At 37.7% G+C, this 17,976-nt stretch overlaps 1 protein-coding gene across 10 annotated transcripts in view; it reads right to left on the bottom strand.

Annotated features, from left to right (window-relative positions):
- LOC139935239 (protein CBFA2T1-like) overlaps positions 1 to 17,976 on the bottom strand; it is a 110,721-nt gene that overhangs the window by 13,241 nt on the left and 79,504 nt on the right. For 8 of the 10 annotated variants that reach the window (XM_071929748.1, XM_071929738.1, XM_071929739.1 and 5 more), the window contains 3 exons: positions 2,806 to 2,937; positions 1,669 to 1,892; positions 444 to 533 (listed from right to left, as the gene is read on the bottom strand). In XM_071929748.1, coding sequence (XP_071785849.1) covers positions 444 to 533; positions 1,669 to 1,892; positions 2,806 to 2,920 — 429 coding nt within the window. In that variant the 5' untranslated portion in view covers positions 2,921 to 2,937. Of the gene's footprint in view, positions 1 to 443; positions 534 to 1,668; positions 1,893 to 2,805; positions 2,938 to 10,184; positions 10,339 to 13,133; positions 13,606 to 17,976 lie in introns of those variants that run through there. The other 2 variants (XM_071929745.1, XM_071929744.1) reach the window with 2 other exon arrangements.

Genomic DNA, 17,976 nt, shown 5'->3' with positions numbered 1-17,976 from the left:
TCTGCTTAGTGCACAACTCTATGGCGTTTGGCAACCAACAGGGTCTGTACGCATGCGTGAATGTAATTAGCATATTTCATGGGAAGGGTCCATTGCTCTGGTGCCCTGTGCTTTTGCTGTGGTGTCCCCTGCAAGGTTCCAATACAAACTAAAACTAAAAGAGATTTACACATGATTGTACCAGCAATTTAACTATCGGTTTATAGTTTCTTCCAAAAACTTTCCCCGTAGAAGTGCCCCTCATCAGTGGCAAATTGCTGAGTGAAGTTTAAGGCCTGTGAGTTTATTTACAAGCATTGGTACAGAAAAACAACCTATGAAATCATTCAGCTTATTCGGTAATGTGTATAGTTCTTACGGAAATCACAGAAGACCGTGACTTAACAAATCCTGAGTAGAGGGCAGCAAAGCTGTAAGCTCAGAGTCGAGATTCTTCTACTCACCTTAAGAAATGGTATGACAAACGGCCTGAGGGGAAAGTTGGTTGCTTCCTGAAGCTTGTTGTGGAAATCCTCCACTGTCAATGCATTATTCTGAATGTATCAAAGATAATTAATAGTATAAATATCAAAAGATGAGATGAATTATGGTGAAAAAAATAAAAATAAAAAATACTTTGATGATTACTGACCAAAAACCAAAGTAATACCTTGCAGCCATTATACACTTTCGGTGCAGAAAAAAAAATTTCACAGATTTACAAATAATTTAAAGGGTTTACAGAAGGTAATGGTGAAAGACTTCTCTTGAAATATTATTCCATGAAATGCTTTACTTTTTGAGAAAACATTATAACAATATCAATTCTCGATAGCGAGAATTACGAATGTCATGACACCGAATTTGTTTTGAACACATGTCATGACACGAGGAAACGTGGGAAATAAGGGTGGGTTTTCCTGTTATTTTTTCCCGACTCCGATGACCGATTGAGCCTAAATTTTCACAGGTTTGTTGTTTTATATAGAAGTTGTGATACACGAAGTGTGGGCCTTGGACAATACTGTTTACCGAAAGTGTCTAATGGCTTTAAGTAGGAACATTTTATTTGGTACAAGGGCTTAATACCTATGTACATGTACACCTGGTGAAGGCTTAAGTAAAATATTCAGGTCTTATTAAAGGCAGTGGACACTATTGGTAATTACTCACTATAATTATTGGCATAAAACCTTTATTGGTAACGAGTAATAGGGAGAGGTTGATAGTATAAAACATTGTGAGAAACAGCTCCCTCTGAAGAGATGTAGTTTGCGAGAAAGAAGCAATTTTCCACCAATTTGATTTTGAGACCTCAGATTTAGAATTTGAGGTCTCGAAATCAAGCATTTGGAATCACACAACTCAGTGAGACAAGGGTGTTTTTTTCTTTCATTAATATCTCGCAGCTTCGACAACCAAGTGAGCTCAAATTTTCACAGGTTTGTTATTTTATGCATATGTTGAGATACACCAACTGTGAAGACTAGTCTTTGACAATTACCAAGTGTGTCCAGTGTCTTTAAAAAGGGAATCAATGTGTGGTGAAGAGGTTTTCAACTCGTGGTTTAATCCCAACGAGGCCTAGTTCTTGATAATTTTACCGAGACAAAGTCGAGGTAAATAATCGAGAACCCGGCCTCGGCGGGTTTAAACAACTAGTTGAAAACCTTTTCAATCAAGACTTACCACTAGTCCCATCACTAGGTTCCTGACCCTCTCTCCAATCTCGGGTGAGATATCCGAGCCAAACTGTTGCAGTGTAGTGAGGAATCGTTTGAGTTTACTGAGCTGTCTGGCCCCACAGGCTGGGGGTAGCTCCTGTCCAGCCGGTGTCATGCCACTGACACTGCTTGGGGGTGATGGGGTGCTATTGACACTGTGTGGTGAATGCATCCCATTCACCAGTGAACCTGTCACAGGATGAAGGGTCGTTTGCATGGTTAAGAGGTATCAGCTCGAGACAATGACAGGCGGATCTGACAGGACTTTGGCCAAAACAAATTCAATATTGATTTCAAAAGTTCAGCCATCTTCATGTTGGTTAAACTTTCTCACTCAATGCACTGCAAAGTCTCTAGATAAGTTTACTCTCTGGAACTGCAATGCTTTCTCTCTTTGTTGACTCAAGATCTACACAAAATAATCAACTCTTGAAAAGGGGTCAACAATTTCAGGGTGTTTACTCAGGTAAATGTAACAAGCTGATTGTATAGACCATGTAAACTTTGGTTACAATAATTGCGACCTTGTACATTCTTTGAGTAATCTGGCAGGCACAATACTGCACAGGTCATATGGGAAATTTGACATTTTGTGTCACAATTTCCATGTAAATCCAAGAATTATGAAAACTAAAAGCTAAACAAGTTTTGAGATGTGCCCCCTTTCTTCATATCAAAAGTTGACAAGAATTAGACAGTGCAATCTCCATAAAATAAAAGATTTTATGATTTCTTCCATTAGGTTATGTACAAATCGTGGCTGCAGGAAGTCCAGGCTCCGTGGCTCTTTTGTAATGATGTCACAGGTCACATCGTCTTTAGATGGTTGACCAAGACAACACTGGGTACCGTTTAATGAATTACCAAAGAATTCTGCGCAAACAACACCCAGTAAACTATTATTTGGGCTGTAGGATGTCATGATACGCAGAGCTATGAACCGGGGGCTCAGTTCTGCAGTGCGACAATGTAGGGTGATATGAAAAGTCATGTTCAACACAAACTGTTGTGACATGGTTTGTATTCTCCACCTCATAATGTCTGCAACTTCTGTTTTAAAATGATAAAACTAAACAACTAAGACTTAGTCAAAAAAGCTTACCTGATGCCGAGTTTGTAGAGAGGGACCTTGGATGTGTTGCCATAGCTACAGCACTAGGTGAGGTCTGAGCAGTATGCTTGTTCATGCTACTCTGTTCAATGGGTGACTCAGGCATTCTGCTATCGCTATGATCTACACAGAAAAGACACAACCAAATAGAGAGAGAGAGGCTGAATATCGAATTGAAAACTAATGTTGCAATATCCAACATACCAATATCCACTCTCGCAGCAGGTGGTCGGGAAATGAGAGTGCGAAAATGAGATGTTAAAGGAAAACAGATCTCGGTGTTTGGGAAAACAGGACACCCTTGCGTTGTCCACCAGATCGGATATTAGCGTGGTTCGACGGCAGGTGCTGATGGTATAAAGGATCAAGAGGGAGAAAGGTGAAGCGCCTTTTACAAAAATGGTCAACCTGGCAGGATCAAAGGAGAGACGCAGCTGTCTAGGAAATCTAAAATCAATGCTTCGTATCGCTCAGCCTCAACGCTTGATGAAGATCCCAAGCTGACAGCTCATTGGTCAATGTACTGTACACCCAAGCTCTGTCTTGAGACAGTGACAATAAAGAAAACCCCAGCTAGGGCCTTGGGATTTAAAGAGGGGTGGAATCTACTGCGATAGTCCACAATCAGTTCTGGTGGCCAAGATGTTCAAATAACTACTTAAAGACACAGCATCTCAGCCTGTGCATAAAATAACAAACCTGTGAAAATTTGAGCTCAAATGGTCATGGAAGTTGCCAGATAACTATGAAAGAAAAAAAACATCCTTGTCACACAAAGTTGTGTGCTTTCATATGCTTGATTTTGAGACATCAAATTCTAAATCTGAGGTCTCGAAAATCAAATTCACAGAAAATTACTTCTTTCTCGAAAACTACTCCACTTCAGAGGGAGCCTTTTCTCACAATGTTTTGTACTTCCAACAGCTCCCCATTACTCGTTACCAAGTAAGGTTTTTTGCAAATAATTATTTTGAGTAATTACCAATAGTGTCCACTGCCTTTAAAGGAACTTGCCTTTCAGGGAAACTGAGGAGGTCCTTTGTTCGAACCAAAACCAATTCTCAAATGAATATTTTGCAGAAAAATTTAAGTTTTGCAAACAATAATGATATCACCAAAGAAACCTTGCAAATAATGGTAGCACCCTTTCAGTACACTTCCAGAGTTACTTGCACCTTTATTGAGATTTTTACAAATAAATAATCAGAGTTGTTATGCTCAGTTAAGGTTGCAGGTTTACAACTTATCACATGCTACGTGCAATCAAGAATGGTATTAAAACAATTTACATAGACACAAAAGTTGCAGCCTCTCTTCAAAATATTTTCCCAATAAATGAATGGTTTTGGAACCGATCAATAAATGCAATGTCACATATGGTGTCACTCTTTGTCATCAAGTAGAATGACAAGCAATCAGTAAATAGAACGAGTTGCATACATCTGTTTGGTAACAGTTGTACTATTCACACAATTCACACCCACTTACATAGTGCCAAAACACCTGTTGCTGTAAATCTCTCCCAACAACTTCACCCAAAGTATGAACATGGGATTTATTAAAGACACTGGGCACTATTGGTAATTGCAAAGACCAGTCATCTCACATGGTGTATCTCAACATATGCATAAAATGACAAACCCGCGAAAATTTGAGCTCAATTGGTTGTCAAAGTTGCGAGATAATAATGGATGACAAAATTTCCTTGTCACACTAAGTAGTGTGCTTTCAGATGCTAGATTTCGAGATCTCAAAATCTAATTCTGAGGTCTCAAAATCAAATTCGCGGAAAACTACTTCTTTCTTGAAAACTATGTTACTTCAGAGGGAGCCATTACTCACAATGTTTTAGACTATCAACAGCTCCCCATTACTTGTTACCAAGTAAAAGTAAGGTTTAATGGTAATAATTAATTGAAGTAATTACCAATAGCGCCACTGCCTTTAAATACAGTGTGAGAAGAATAACTCTGCCTTTCAGCCCTGAACATTCATGTAGAATGGGTTTGAACATACAGCATGTCATCATTTGAAAGATGAGCTCTGACTGATGTGACTACATTGTGAACCCACAGACTGTCTTCTTATGTAATGATTGGGGATCCAGAAGTGGGTTGGAGGACAGGGGGGCAAAGCCCTATTCATGCGATGGCATTTCATCACCTGTTTGCTGGTCACAGTTAGGACTTTTGCAGGAAAACATAAAGTTATGACTGGATCTCATATGCATTTGAAAAGCAGTGTTTTAGCACATCCTTTCGAAGTGTAAAACATCTGGTCCAATCGTGTCTGGATTGAGTCATGTTTTTGGTGACTTTGTCGATAAAACACTTGGACTCAGACTATGACGAGTCTCACTTGAACCACATTTTTTTGTCAATATAAACAGTTTATGAATTTTTTTGTATTAAATTCATTAGTTTGATGCTTATTTTTTCCATGGTCATGGTGACGAAAAGTAACAGGCATGTAAATACATAGTCTTGGTGCAAGACGTTTCATTCACAGCTTGGCCAACTCACCAACAACGCCCGCACCGACTCACTCCACTCACCGTCTCGCGGGACAGTGAGTGGACTTAGTCAGGTGAGTCGGTGCGGGCGCTGTTGGTGAGTTGACCGCGCTGTGCATGAAAGGAAAACGAGAAACGTCTTGCACCAAGACTAGTAAATACATCATGAGGAGAACTTCAATTTTACTTTTTCTATTGCTCATCTTCTACTCCTTAAATACCAAAGGCAAAAATGCACTAACGAAACATAATAATTTGTTGGTACTTAAAATAGAGTCAGAGTAAATTTTGTGGCAAAAAAAAAAAAAAAAATGTTGAATAATGATTACTTTTTCTTTTGAGTATTGAGTATGGAATTTGAGAGCCAGTATTTTGCTAGCTGAGTACGAGAGGAGTACCATCAAAAGGTAACTCAAGTAGATTCTTGTATGAGTTCAGAGTAAGAGTTCTACAAAACTGAACATACAATGTAGTAGGCCTGCACAGGCTCAACAGTTACAAATCTTAACTTTGTCATACTCAACTACACTAAATCTCAAACCCTCAGTAATTATTAAGATCAAGGTATCAGAAACAAAATTTGTTTTTGTGCTGGCTCCCTCATCAAGAACCAAGAAATCAATTTACAAGCCACATCAACTGATGAGTAGAGGATGTACTGCACATCATGGTAATTGACATAACCTAGAGTGAGTATCACCGGAGACTACAACAATCCAATCCAGGGGACAGATGTTCCAGTCTGGAGCTAGAGACAGAGACATGACTGCCACAATAATATCTGGCACTACTGACAAGTGACAACTAGGACAGAAGGTGCTTATACTACAACCTTCTCCTTCTCTTGTATTTACACACCAAGGAATTGGCTATATGAAAACATTGCAAGCACTGTGTACATGTAAGCACTGTGCAAAACTGATGATTTAAAATTGATTTTTGGGGTTGAACAAAGAATTGACTTAGAGTGGGATTTGAACCAACCACCTCCGGATTAACGTGCCGGCACTCTACCAACTGAGCTATCTAGCCCTATACTGGCGGTGTCCAATGACACCGCCAATCCAGGGACACCGCCAATATAGGGCTAGATAGCTAAGTTGGTAGAGCGCCGGCACGTTAATCCAGAGGTCGTTGGTTCAAATCCCACTCTAGTCAATTCTTTATTCAACCCCGAAAATCATTTCAAAACTTACCCAGTCAGATTCCCTTGTGGTTTATATTGATTTAAAATTTAAACATCAAGGGAAAAGAACCAGCTCACTCTGATAAGCTCCATGGTTAAGCTTTCCTTTTTATTTAAAAAAAAACAAGACAAGACAAGAGTCTTCACCATTTTGGTAAACTGCCAACAGAATTTAAGAGGGTAAACTGACAGCATCAGGACTGCTGGCTTTGCATTCAGTTACAAAACGGAAATCTTGACAGTCCTAAATAAATTTCCAATATCACAAAACAAACATCCATCTTTGTCACTGTCAGTAGTGCTTTAGCTTTACTCTAAAAGATATACCATTGGAAATCAAACAAGGTATCTTACCAAGGATGGACTAATACAACAAATGAAATAAAGTTTGGATACGATTACAGTGTTTGGTTACCAGTTAATTCCCACAGGGAAATATGACCTATTGCCAGCTGTAATTCTTTATTTAAAGGTGAATTCAAACTACCGTTGGGTTATTGAAATCATAACATGTAATAATTGTACTATACATGTATATATACCACAAATCATTTTAATAAGTACAACGAGACAAAATACCGAACTAAAAATTGAGTAAAAAAATATTTAAGAAAGAGAAACAGCATCAATCTGTATCAAGATAAATGTGAGAAACATGGTTCATGCAAGAATTATTTAGCTTTATTTCTTCAGAAATCGTATATTGTAGCATTTAGTTGAGAAGTATCCTTGAAAAAGATACTTTAGTGGCTCTTCAAGCAACTACTGAGATGTAAACAATGCACAAAAGGAAACAAAGGTTTTCCATTTCCGAACAGATGCAAGATATTTGGTCTTATTTTATTGAAAGCCCAGCCTAGTGCTAGGAGTTTACCTTCATAAGAAATTGGTAAGGTTTTAATCATGGGGTGAGTAGCCAGTGATTCAATGATGGGGAACTAAGTGTAATTGAAGACATCAGGCCTATCAATAACACATGATCAGTAGCAGCTAGACATCTTAGTACTTCTGCCTCTCTAGCAGACGTTAAAGGTAAACATCATACAAAATATACCCTTTCCCCCCATAGATTTCCCTCCTCTGCCACATTCACTAATTAATTACTTTTTTTCCCACCCCTTCCCATCCTTGATATTGTACTTTGTGTTTCCATCTTCTAAGGGAAAACCAATTTTAAAACTATTATCATCTTGACGCTACTCTGTTTGTACTTATGAAAAAGAAGTGCATAAACCCAACCTTGTGTTTTGACTAGAGACCGTAGTAATAGAACCCATAGAACGCTGAGTGTCTCATTGTGCGTGCTGTTTAGTTGTGAGACCATTTTTATGGACGCGCATACCCCCATTTTTGTAATGCGTGTATGGCAAAAATATTTTGCCATACAATTTTGCCATACAATGACATCATCATTGACCAATGAAAACACTAGTAACGGTCTATGTGCGCTGACATCTTGCCATGATAATTTTGCCATACGCGCGTATCGCGCGGTACTGATACTCCGCGTCCACAGACAACACAGAGGGTGGCCGAGCTCAGCGTTCTCCGGGTTTTATTTCTATGCTAGAGACGCAGAGCTGTCAAGACTGAGAGAGAGGGAGAGAGAGAGAGGGAGAGAGTTGCCCTTTAAGTTGTGTGGACTTGCTCTTCCTGCATGAGTGCTTAGATGACAACCAGGCAGGCAGGAGTGTGTGTAGCAGATGGGTTGTCAGCCTGTCATCAATTAATTTACTGTAATGGACAGACCAGGGCTGGGCAGGCCATGTCACAAGGGGCATTCAATGTTTCATTTCCTCTAGTATCTCATTAGTTAATTTACTCCCCCAGCTCAAAGGAAAGCCCCCCCCCCCTCCTCCCCACTCTCCTAAATTTTCATCAATTTTCCTTTGCGCACTGGACTTAATTGATCGTCTCTGTTTAAATTGTCTTGTTCAGCAGACAACTGTCATTTTTTATAGGAGTATCAATGGGACAGAGCTGCGGTAATAATGCTAATTGGGTATAATTAAAATGTTTAACAAATATCACTTTATACGCTGTAATTGCTATGGAGGGATTTTCTGCACAGTATTGTCTCTGACAAATCTTGATAAAGTAAGTTCACTCACTCATGGTTTTTTTTAATCACAAATTGATTGTATTTTTGAAAGCGTACATGGGAAATTAACAAGGCTGGTTCAGTTGTAACACAAACTAATGTAATATGAGTATCTACTAATACTTAGATCAATGGCTACACCCATGCAATTTATCCATCACCCATTTACTGAATGTTGACAAACCTGGGGGTAAATTTACAGAGTGGAGAGTTCCTATTTCTAGTTTAGCTATTGGCAAGGGTTTGGATCCAAAAGATGGAATGGAAGGAGGACTGGATACAAATTAATTAATGGTGTGACAAAGAGCCCGGAGTGATATAGTGCAGTAGAGTGGTAAAGACCTGTCATGTCTTGGGGAATGCAAGCCCATGGTTAGAAGCAGGCAGATGGTCTACACTCACTATGTCCGACCATGGTCCGACAAGCCTAGTCTACCTACTTCTCATGAAGGAACTGATAATAGCACAAGGCCCAACCCATTGCCTTTATGTAGCACTTAACCACAGGGGGGTACGTGTACATAGAATTTCATCTTTCCCACTTATCCCAAGAAAGCTCAGTTGACCCTGTTCCCTGTGACTAAGGATAATTATCTGATTATGACATCTGTTGGCTGGGCAGTCGGTCTGTCTGAGTTGTCATTCATTTTACTTAGTTACACAGTTACTTTTAATATTCTTGCAATACACTAACAGCTTGGACCCCACACTGCTGTATTAGTGGTAATTTTGGGAGTCTAATCTCAGCCATCTGGCTCCGTATTTGGTATGATAATAATGATGAGTGAATACCATGGAAACGCATAGCAGATCAGGCTTTCCTTTCATCAGTAAAATGGTTGAGTCTGGACCAGCTGTATGGTTAAAGCTTAGTATGAGCTCGCCATGCAACGTGAGTTACACTAAGCGCTACACTGCATGTTTGATCAAGCATGTTTAACAACACTACATCTCAAACTCTTACTGACATTCACATTAATAACCTCTTTTTCTAATTTTTTAATCAACCTTACAAATGTGCCACATAAAAACAATTGTTCTTATTCAACAACAGAGGGTATATTTCTGAAATTAACTATTTGTTTTAATCATAATGTTTAAGTATCAAGCCTGTACAGAACTCTTAGCCAGAACAACCAAGAGCACCGAGCGAGCTCTGAAAGCCTATAATACCAAACCTTTATGCATTATGCTGTTTTTTAATCTAGCAGTTCAGCAGGACAGCTGATAAAGCAATTTATGGGGAGAATCTCTTTTCAACCTTGCCTTGCAGATTTGGTTTCCTGAGTTGTTCCATTGTAGGATTTCCTTTAGGTTGAATACTAATTGATAGCACAGCAGCTGGTAGGGAGGATTTGGTGGGATCTACCCACAAATCCTGAGTACAAATCCTCCCTACACTCAAAATTTCTATGGCATGATTGATTACATTTCTTTGTACATTATTTACAGTATCTACATGAGTACAGAAAAATCAACATTTCTTATCAAGTTTGATTAACAAACTGTACTGTTCACACATTGTCTGTAAACTAACAACTCATAACTGTTCCTAATGGCACTCAACTTACCTCTACTACTCTTTTCAATGCTTCTAAGCCGCTTGTTAAAAAACATGGATGTATTCCTTTCAGTTGAAAATTCTAATGATCCTTTTAGATGTACCTCATTCACAACTATTGTTCTCTGATTACCCACTGGATTGCTTTTGTCTTTTATATACATTTTTGAAGTATAGTATGTATTTGCAATTAAAGTGTTTCTAAATAAAGGTTGTGATTGCGTGTTGTGAGCTTCATACCTTACTTCCTCCTGACGCATTTGGTTTCAAATTGTCTCAAGAGTACAATAACCTTCAGCATTATGACTCTAACATTCATTGTCATTCTGTATATGTAAATGATCTTGACATAGAGGTCAACTTGAAATACCTGGTTAGATCTGATAAGGATAGGTAATTCCACAGCTTCTGGAAATAGCATATTGAAATAGGATGATGTAATCCAAGAAGGAACAGAAACCCGATAGTTTTATTGTAATTAGTGGCAGGCACTGCAGTATGAATGTTTCATGTTTCAGTAAAACAACTTTCATTCACTATGATTATGAATATAGATATTCTAGAAGGTTTTTATGTAGCAGTGGACTAGTGTTATGGAGGCAGACACATAATGGAGTTAAGGATTAGGTCTTATATATCAAACTTCGTTCCACTCCTTGCAGTAGTAATACCTGGCACTTTGTATCCTTTGGCAAAAGGTGCGTTATAAATACTGTTATCATTATTAATATTATTACTATTAATAACGATTGTATAGCCTATAGGCTACAAAAAGCCTGATGCCCTAATCCAAAAACACATTAAATCATTCCTTGATTCAACCTGAATAGTACAAAATGCTGACTGGGTTAGCACTTGTAAAATCATAGAAGACCCTCTGAGAACTATCAATCCTGTTTTAAATCCAATTCTCTCTCATGAGTTCATTAAATTCCAATAAATGGGTTTTGTGTTGGCAGTTCACAAATATTATTAACATTCTAGTATTGTGTGATCTTCAGAAACCACAGAACTGAACAAGCCAGAAGCAATCCAGAAAAACAAAAGGAAAGTAAAAATGTCCACCGCAGAAATAATAGATTATTATTCCAAGTGAATAGAGGAACTGTATAACATGAGAAATCATTTTCTTAGAACACTGTCATAGTCCAGGAAAACCACAAAACTATACACCCACAGTATGCAAGAGTATCAATTACAGTGTACTCAGTCATACAACACCTTACCACTTAACAATACAAATAAATACTGAATTATGCAATATGCTTCATTCTCAGTCATAAAAACCTCTTAAGAACACACGTTGATGTAAAACAAGTTTAACTTGCCTCTGTTTTTATGAAATATTGACAAATATTTTCCAGAAGTACTTGTCGTTGAATGAATTTGGTAATAGTTACAACATAAATACTACAAATAAACTGTGATATTTTTATCAAAACAAATGCAACATCTTTAAGAAGAGAAATGTCAAATTTAAATTTTACAGGCTTGCAGAAAATTTCATAATTTAAAACAAACACCACTCTCTAGAATCTGTCATCGTTAGAAGAAAAAAAAATATTACCAGGGTGGCTATAAGTACAGTAGTAATATCCAGGTAGAATTGTTCACACGTAGTACACATCAACTAATTTTTAAAGAGTTTTGGGATATTTATTCCATGTGGGAACAGTTGGTTGAAACGGATCACAAGAAACTAACTCAAAGAAATGCAGACAACCCCATCAGAATACTTTGTCAAGACATTGTTTCCACTTTGAACAACACATTTGTGTAAAGTCCCTATTTGTATTGCCAGTGTGGTGTCAGTTGCCATTGTACCTTCAAATATTAATTTAAAATCAGGCCTACAAATGTTTAATATGTGACACCAACTTTTTAGTATTTTTATTTAGATTTTGAAACATATGTTTACATCAGAAGAGAGAATTTCAATTTTAATTTGAGCCATTAAAAGAGAACTGGAACATTTTTTTTGTTAAATCCATGATTAATCCTACCATGGGACAGACTTAACGTTCTGAGTGTGCTCTAATGATATTGCCGAAAGTACAGATCCAAAGCCACGATACTCCACTCAAATTGTCCAATATCACTCTCCCATCTAACATTATTGTTAAGTAGGAGGCAGATAAAAGCAATAAAAGAACAGCATCTACAGGAAGCATCGGGCATTGATTATAGATAGTGAATGGCAGACATATTGGCCTGGGGAATATTGAATGCCTACTCCATTGATATTAGCAACAGATGGTTGGTTCACATGGTGTCTGTGTTAATAATGAAAAACTGGAGTGGAAGCAATTGTACCTCATGGTATACAATCAGCTCATATAGCCGCAACAGCTATGGAGTCTTGCTGTTGATTAATTCCAGCTTGAACTAATAAGTCATATTGCATATTGTCTGTTTATATCACTCCATCTAAAACATCATCTGCTCCATCAACAAATTACTTCTCACTCAAACTAATTCATGCTGACTTGGGGCGTCTTGTGAACTTTCGAAAAGGACTAATTTTCTACACTGAATAATCTCAATGAACACAACAAGTAAACAAAACAAAAATAAAAACGGCATTGTATCTTTCACAACTACCAATCACAGTTTCAAAGCTTATTCACTTTTCTGTATGCTTGCTATTGATTTTCCCAAATGTGAAGTGCATATCTAAGTTGGGTAAATAAGGGTCCACTGGCAAAAAAATAAAAAAGTTCTATAAAAGACCGATGAGCTTATTAAGATAAGTGTAACCCCTTTCAATTTTGATGAGTGAAATCGTTAGGGAAATACAAACAAACTCAGAGTACAAGGAAATATTAACCGTAAACACCTACATCACCTAATCCCTGTATTTTCCATTGGTTTCATTACCTCTTCCCGCCTGTTGTATTTCTGGAAGCTACTACTACTACTAGTGAATATTTATTAGAGTATCAGCTATCATCGATCTTACCTTTCATTATTTCCTTAAATAGAGGCTTCACCACCATCGGGACGGCGTACATGAGTGAGACTGAAATCACAGTTACATCAACCAATCAAGAGAAATAATCCAAGAGATCCAGTAGTCACAGTGGTGTAGTAGTTTATAATGAATAGAGCTCCTTCAGTATCAACACACTACATCATCTTCCAATACAAAACAAGATGCTGTTTTTTTGGCCGAGGAGTGAGTGCAATACGTGACTCAATTACTACTGGGTTGATAAAGCTTTTGTCCAACACGGAGAAATAAGACTTCACTGTGTAACTTTAAGTTTTATTGCACTGTAGCTAGACACATCAACACGGACTAAACAAGACTAAAATTTCATGAGACAGGTCAATGCCAGTTAGCTAGTCTTCCAGGTGATGGCCACATGTGCAGCTAACCAACAAGCCAAGCGCTGACTGCACATATGGTACAAAGAAAACCACACCGCTCATTGTTGTCCCCATAGCCCTAAATGCCCATGCGCTTCATTGTTGCCTGCAGTGCGTTTCCCTTGTAATTGGTAGCGCTTGTTTGTCAAGCCATGGTCAACCAATTGCACTGCCCCATTTAGCCACAGACACCATCTGGATTACTCCACTATTGGTAGAGGTGTGAACTACGAGCAGTGGGTGATTTATACTATTTTTTACTCCAAAGACACCGTTGGACTCATGTATACAGTATAGTGATTAATGCATCCGCCAATTACCACAGTTATTGTGTCTACTATGGGCAATATAGGCATCACAATATCAAGTGAATTTGCCAGGGCAAAGTGGTTCATCTAAAGGACATTGGTTTAACGACTAGCGTCTTTGTTAACACTGTTAAGAGGGGGAGAGTACAAAGCAACAGACCAACTGTACTGCATCATTATCACCAAGTCATCAATTATTCATTATTTACTAAAACAGGAAAATGCTGTTGAACCAGTTGGGGATTACATGTCTGAGTATTTGTTTGAAACTCTGTTATATTCAATGAAGGAATTCTGTCAATTACAAGAGTGGGATAACAAAGCCTAGTATGATAACAAAGCATAACAACATTGAGCGCTTTTTATGTGTTTAACTCAGTGGATGGATAGATGCCTGTCTTAATGTGGAGAGGATATCATTTCTGTTTCATTTATCTTGTCAATATCTTGAAAAATAGTATACCATTGGTAAAAATTCAGTTGAACTTGTTTGATGAACTTAATGTGTTCTTTGAAATACAAGATTGGCCCAATGACTAGGGACTAATGTAAAGCGCATTGATACAGTTTATTGTGAAATGCGCTATATTAGAATTTGTTATTATTAAGATGGTTTGCTAAAGGTGTTGTTCCAGTGACAAATGATCCATATCTGCTTAACTTATAGAAAATCAACAAAATTGGCGTTACAATGACAAAGTGGATCCAGATACTGTGCATCCTACACCAATGTTATTTTAACTATTAAACATTGCCTGATTCTTCATGTACCGATTCAAAATAAACTTTCAGAGGCAAGAATAACTCAAGTAACTCTTTCAAATCGTAAAACAAAACGTAAAAAGCTTGATCATTAACTGCTTATCATGTTTAAGAAACCATCTCTCAAACCAGTTTCAAGTTTTTAAGTTAAAATTTATGGTCAGCAAAATATTACATCAATTTTAAGAGCATTAATTAACCGACTGCAAATGAAAACAGGTTCAAAATGGACTTACAGCAAGCAAGCCTGGTGAATAATATTCAATCATAATACAGCCCTCTCACTCTAAGTAGAGCTCCTGTAATTTGAAGACATTTCATTGGTCTGCCAAAGGTAACTTGAGACAAAAAATCCAGATGGAAATACCACATGGTTGGACTGACATCTGGTTTTGCTTTAACTGTCATAAAGTATATAAACTAGAAGAGTGTAGTAATGACCATGGAGAAATGTCTGATTAGAACACCATACGCAAACCAAGGCCTCTTTATAGACAAGGAACATGTGTAGCCAGGTTTCTTTATAAGAAAGCTAATAGGCTACCATGAAGGTTACACACTGGATGAAGGTTACACAGAAGGGTTTCAAGTAAACAGCAGGAATGGCCGTCCAAATTCAGAATGATCATCAGGAGTATTTCAAGGATGTAAAATGAAGTATTTGCTCAGGTTGAATTCATCATTATTGAAGGTTTTTCGAAGATGAATATATTCTAACTTATAAGGTTTGCCCATCCTCCATGGTTTGCCATGATTCTACTTTACACAAATCTACTTTAAACAAAGGGAACCAGAATTACAAACAAACAAAACAATGATGATTGTGTTTTGGTAAACAAATAAACAAACATTCTACAAGAAATGTTAAATTTTTAAATTTAAAGGTCTTTACATCTTTGAACAAGCAAACTACCACCCCAACCTAAATCGAACGTCTAATTTAAATTAAACTAAAATCAGGAAATGGATCTTTTTGGTTGAATAACTAACAAAATACCATGCATTCATTTCTGCTACGGGTATATGTTCGCCAATAACCATTTAGATCCATAGTGTAGCCTACCATGACCGGGTCTTAGGCCGTGTCCGAATTGGCAACTTTGGCTGCAGCTACAGCTAGATCAGCGTGTCTGTCAGTGTTGAAGAATGGCAGACGCGCGCGCCCTAGCCGTAGCTGTAGCCTAAGTCGCCAATTCGGAAACGGCCATACACAAGTCAACGTAACATTGGTTTTCAACTGTCCTGACATTTGACACCATCATGCAGTACCACTTCTTTTCATATAAAGTAAGATTACAGATAAAAACTCACTAACACTGTAACCCTTGTGTTTATGGCTGTCTGTTCCTGGGTCAAATTTTACCACCTTCATCAACAAATGGATATGAATGCTCCGACTCTACTCCCATCAAAAAAGAATATGGAGAAACTATTTCCGATCAAGGCAATATCATTTTATAGTCTGCAAAAGAGCTTTCCTTATTTTCGGAGAATCACTTATGAAAGGAGTAGGCCTATTTATCACGAGGCACTCCTTCAACTTAAAGATGTAGGTCTATTTACCAAAAGTGATAACTCACCAAAACAGATGTAAAATTAAAAACGAACTTGATAGTCAGGGAGGAACTTGATTTAGGGAGGAAGTCAGCTTTATTAGTCTATTTGTCAATATACCATAAAAAAAATGAGTAGTAAGTAAGCTGCCTCTGAGACAGTTAAACTTTTAAGGCAGTGGACACTATAAGTAATTACTCAAAATAATTATTATTATAAAACCTTATTTGGTAACGAGTAGTGGGGAGAGGCTGATAGTATACAACATTATGAGAAACGGCGCCCTCTAAAGAAACGTATTTTTCGAGAAAAGAATTTGATTTTGAGACCTCAAGTTTAGAATTTGTGGTCTCGAAATCAAGCTTTTGAACGCACACAACTCTGTGTGCTACCTCCATGGTGTGACAAGGGTGTTTTTTCTTTCATTATTATCTCGCAACTTATCTCGGTTTGTTATTTTCTGCATATGTTGAGATACATCAAGTGAGAAAGACTGGTCTTTGATAATTACCAATAGTGAACAATGTCTTTAAAAGCGGTTTTCTCATAACAATGAATATGAGCTGTGTGGCATATTGAGGCTCTAAATACAATAGTAGTATAGGAAAGAAAGAAGCAAGGATGGCATAATCCAGCAAAGTAATTGTTCTTGCATATTTGGGATTCAGCTTATTGTGCATAGATGAAGGTCAACAGATGGAAATGTATGAACAGACCAATCCATTAAGCCAGGCCCATTAACCCAACTGCCTGGCAGTGGATAACCACAAGTCCACGACCGACTGCATGGGGTATAACGCAAACAAAAACATCAAATGCGGTTTGGGAAGAGGTGCAGCGAGCCACATTTTACACAGCAATCTGCATGTCTAGCGAGTTGGTTTTACCATCATAGAGAAAGGACAATGTACCGAGATTTTAAACACGTCAAACTTAAGGGCCTGCATTACGCACTGATTGATGAATTCAGTAATTGTCTAAAACCTTATACAAAGGGGAAATGACAAGTTGTTTTAATACACCAAGTTAAGATTTCCTAATTTGGGTTACACCTAATGGTTCAAGCCACTGAAGTGCAAACTAATGCTTGTTACTATAGAACAATTACTAGTACATGTACATACATGTACATACATGTACTGAATGAAACTCTCAAAGAAGTGGACTCTTGTAAAATATTTGTTTTTTGTAGGGATCTCACTTGGTCCAGATACATCCAAAGGTTTGGTGAATTTACAGAGGAACGGTTTATTAAAAAACAAAACAGATGTTCCTTTAAAACTCTTTTGTTCAATCTGTAGACATGTATTCCTGTATGGCTACCACACCAGACCAGAAAAATAACACTCGGTTAACCAGAGAAGTCTCCTGATCACCCGAACAATGTACTCCACGGTAGTAGAATTAAAAGAAAGACAGTTCTCTAAGAACAAACTCTACCTGGCAAGTTGATACACACATGGTGTATCCGCAAACCAAATATATTAAACACACTGTAACATCCAGTCTCTAAAAGGCAGTGAACACTATTGGTAATTACTCAAAGTAAATTTTTTCATAAAACCTCACTTGGTAACGAGTAATGGGGAGAGGTTGGTAGTGAAAACTATTCTGAGAAAGGGCTCCCTTTGAAGTGATGTAGTTTTCGAGAAAGAATTTGATTTCAAGACCTCAGATTTAGAATTTGAGGTCACAAAATCAAGCATTTGAAAGCACACAACTTTGTGTTACAAGGGTGTTTTTTCTTTCATTGTTATCTCGCAACTTCGAAGATCGATTGAGTTCAAATTTTCACAGGTTTGTTATTTT

This window comes from Asterias amurensis, chromosome 3, assembly GCF_032118995.1.
Source record: "Asterias amurensis chromosome 3, ASM3211899v1".
NCBI classification, from domain to species: Eukaryota; Metazoa; Echinodermata; class Asteroidea; order Forcipulatida; family Asteriidae; genus Asterias; species Asterias amurensis.
This window is presented reverse-complemented; position numbering and strand designations above follow the sequence as displayed.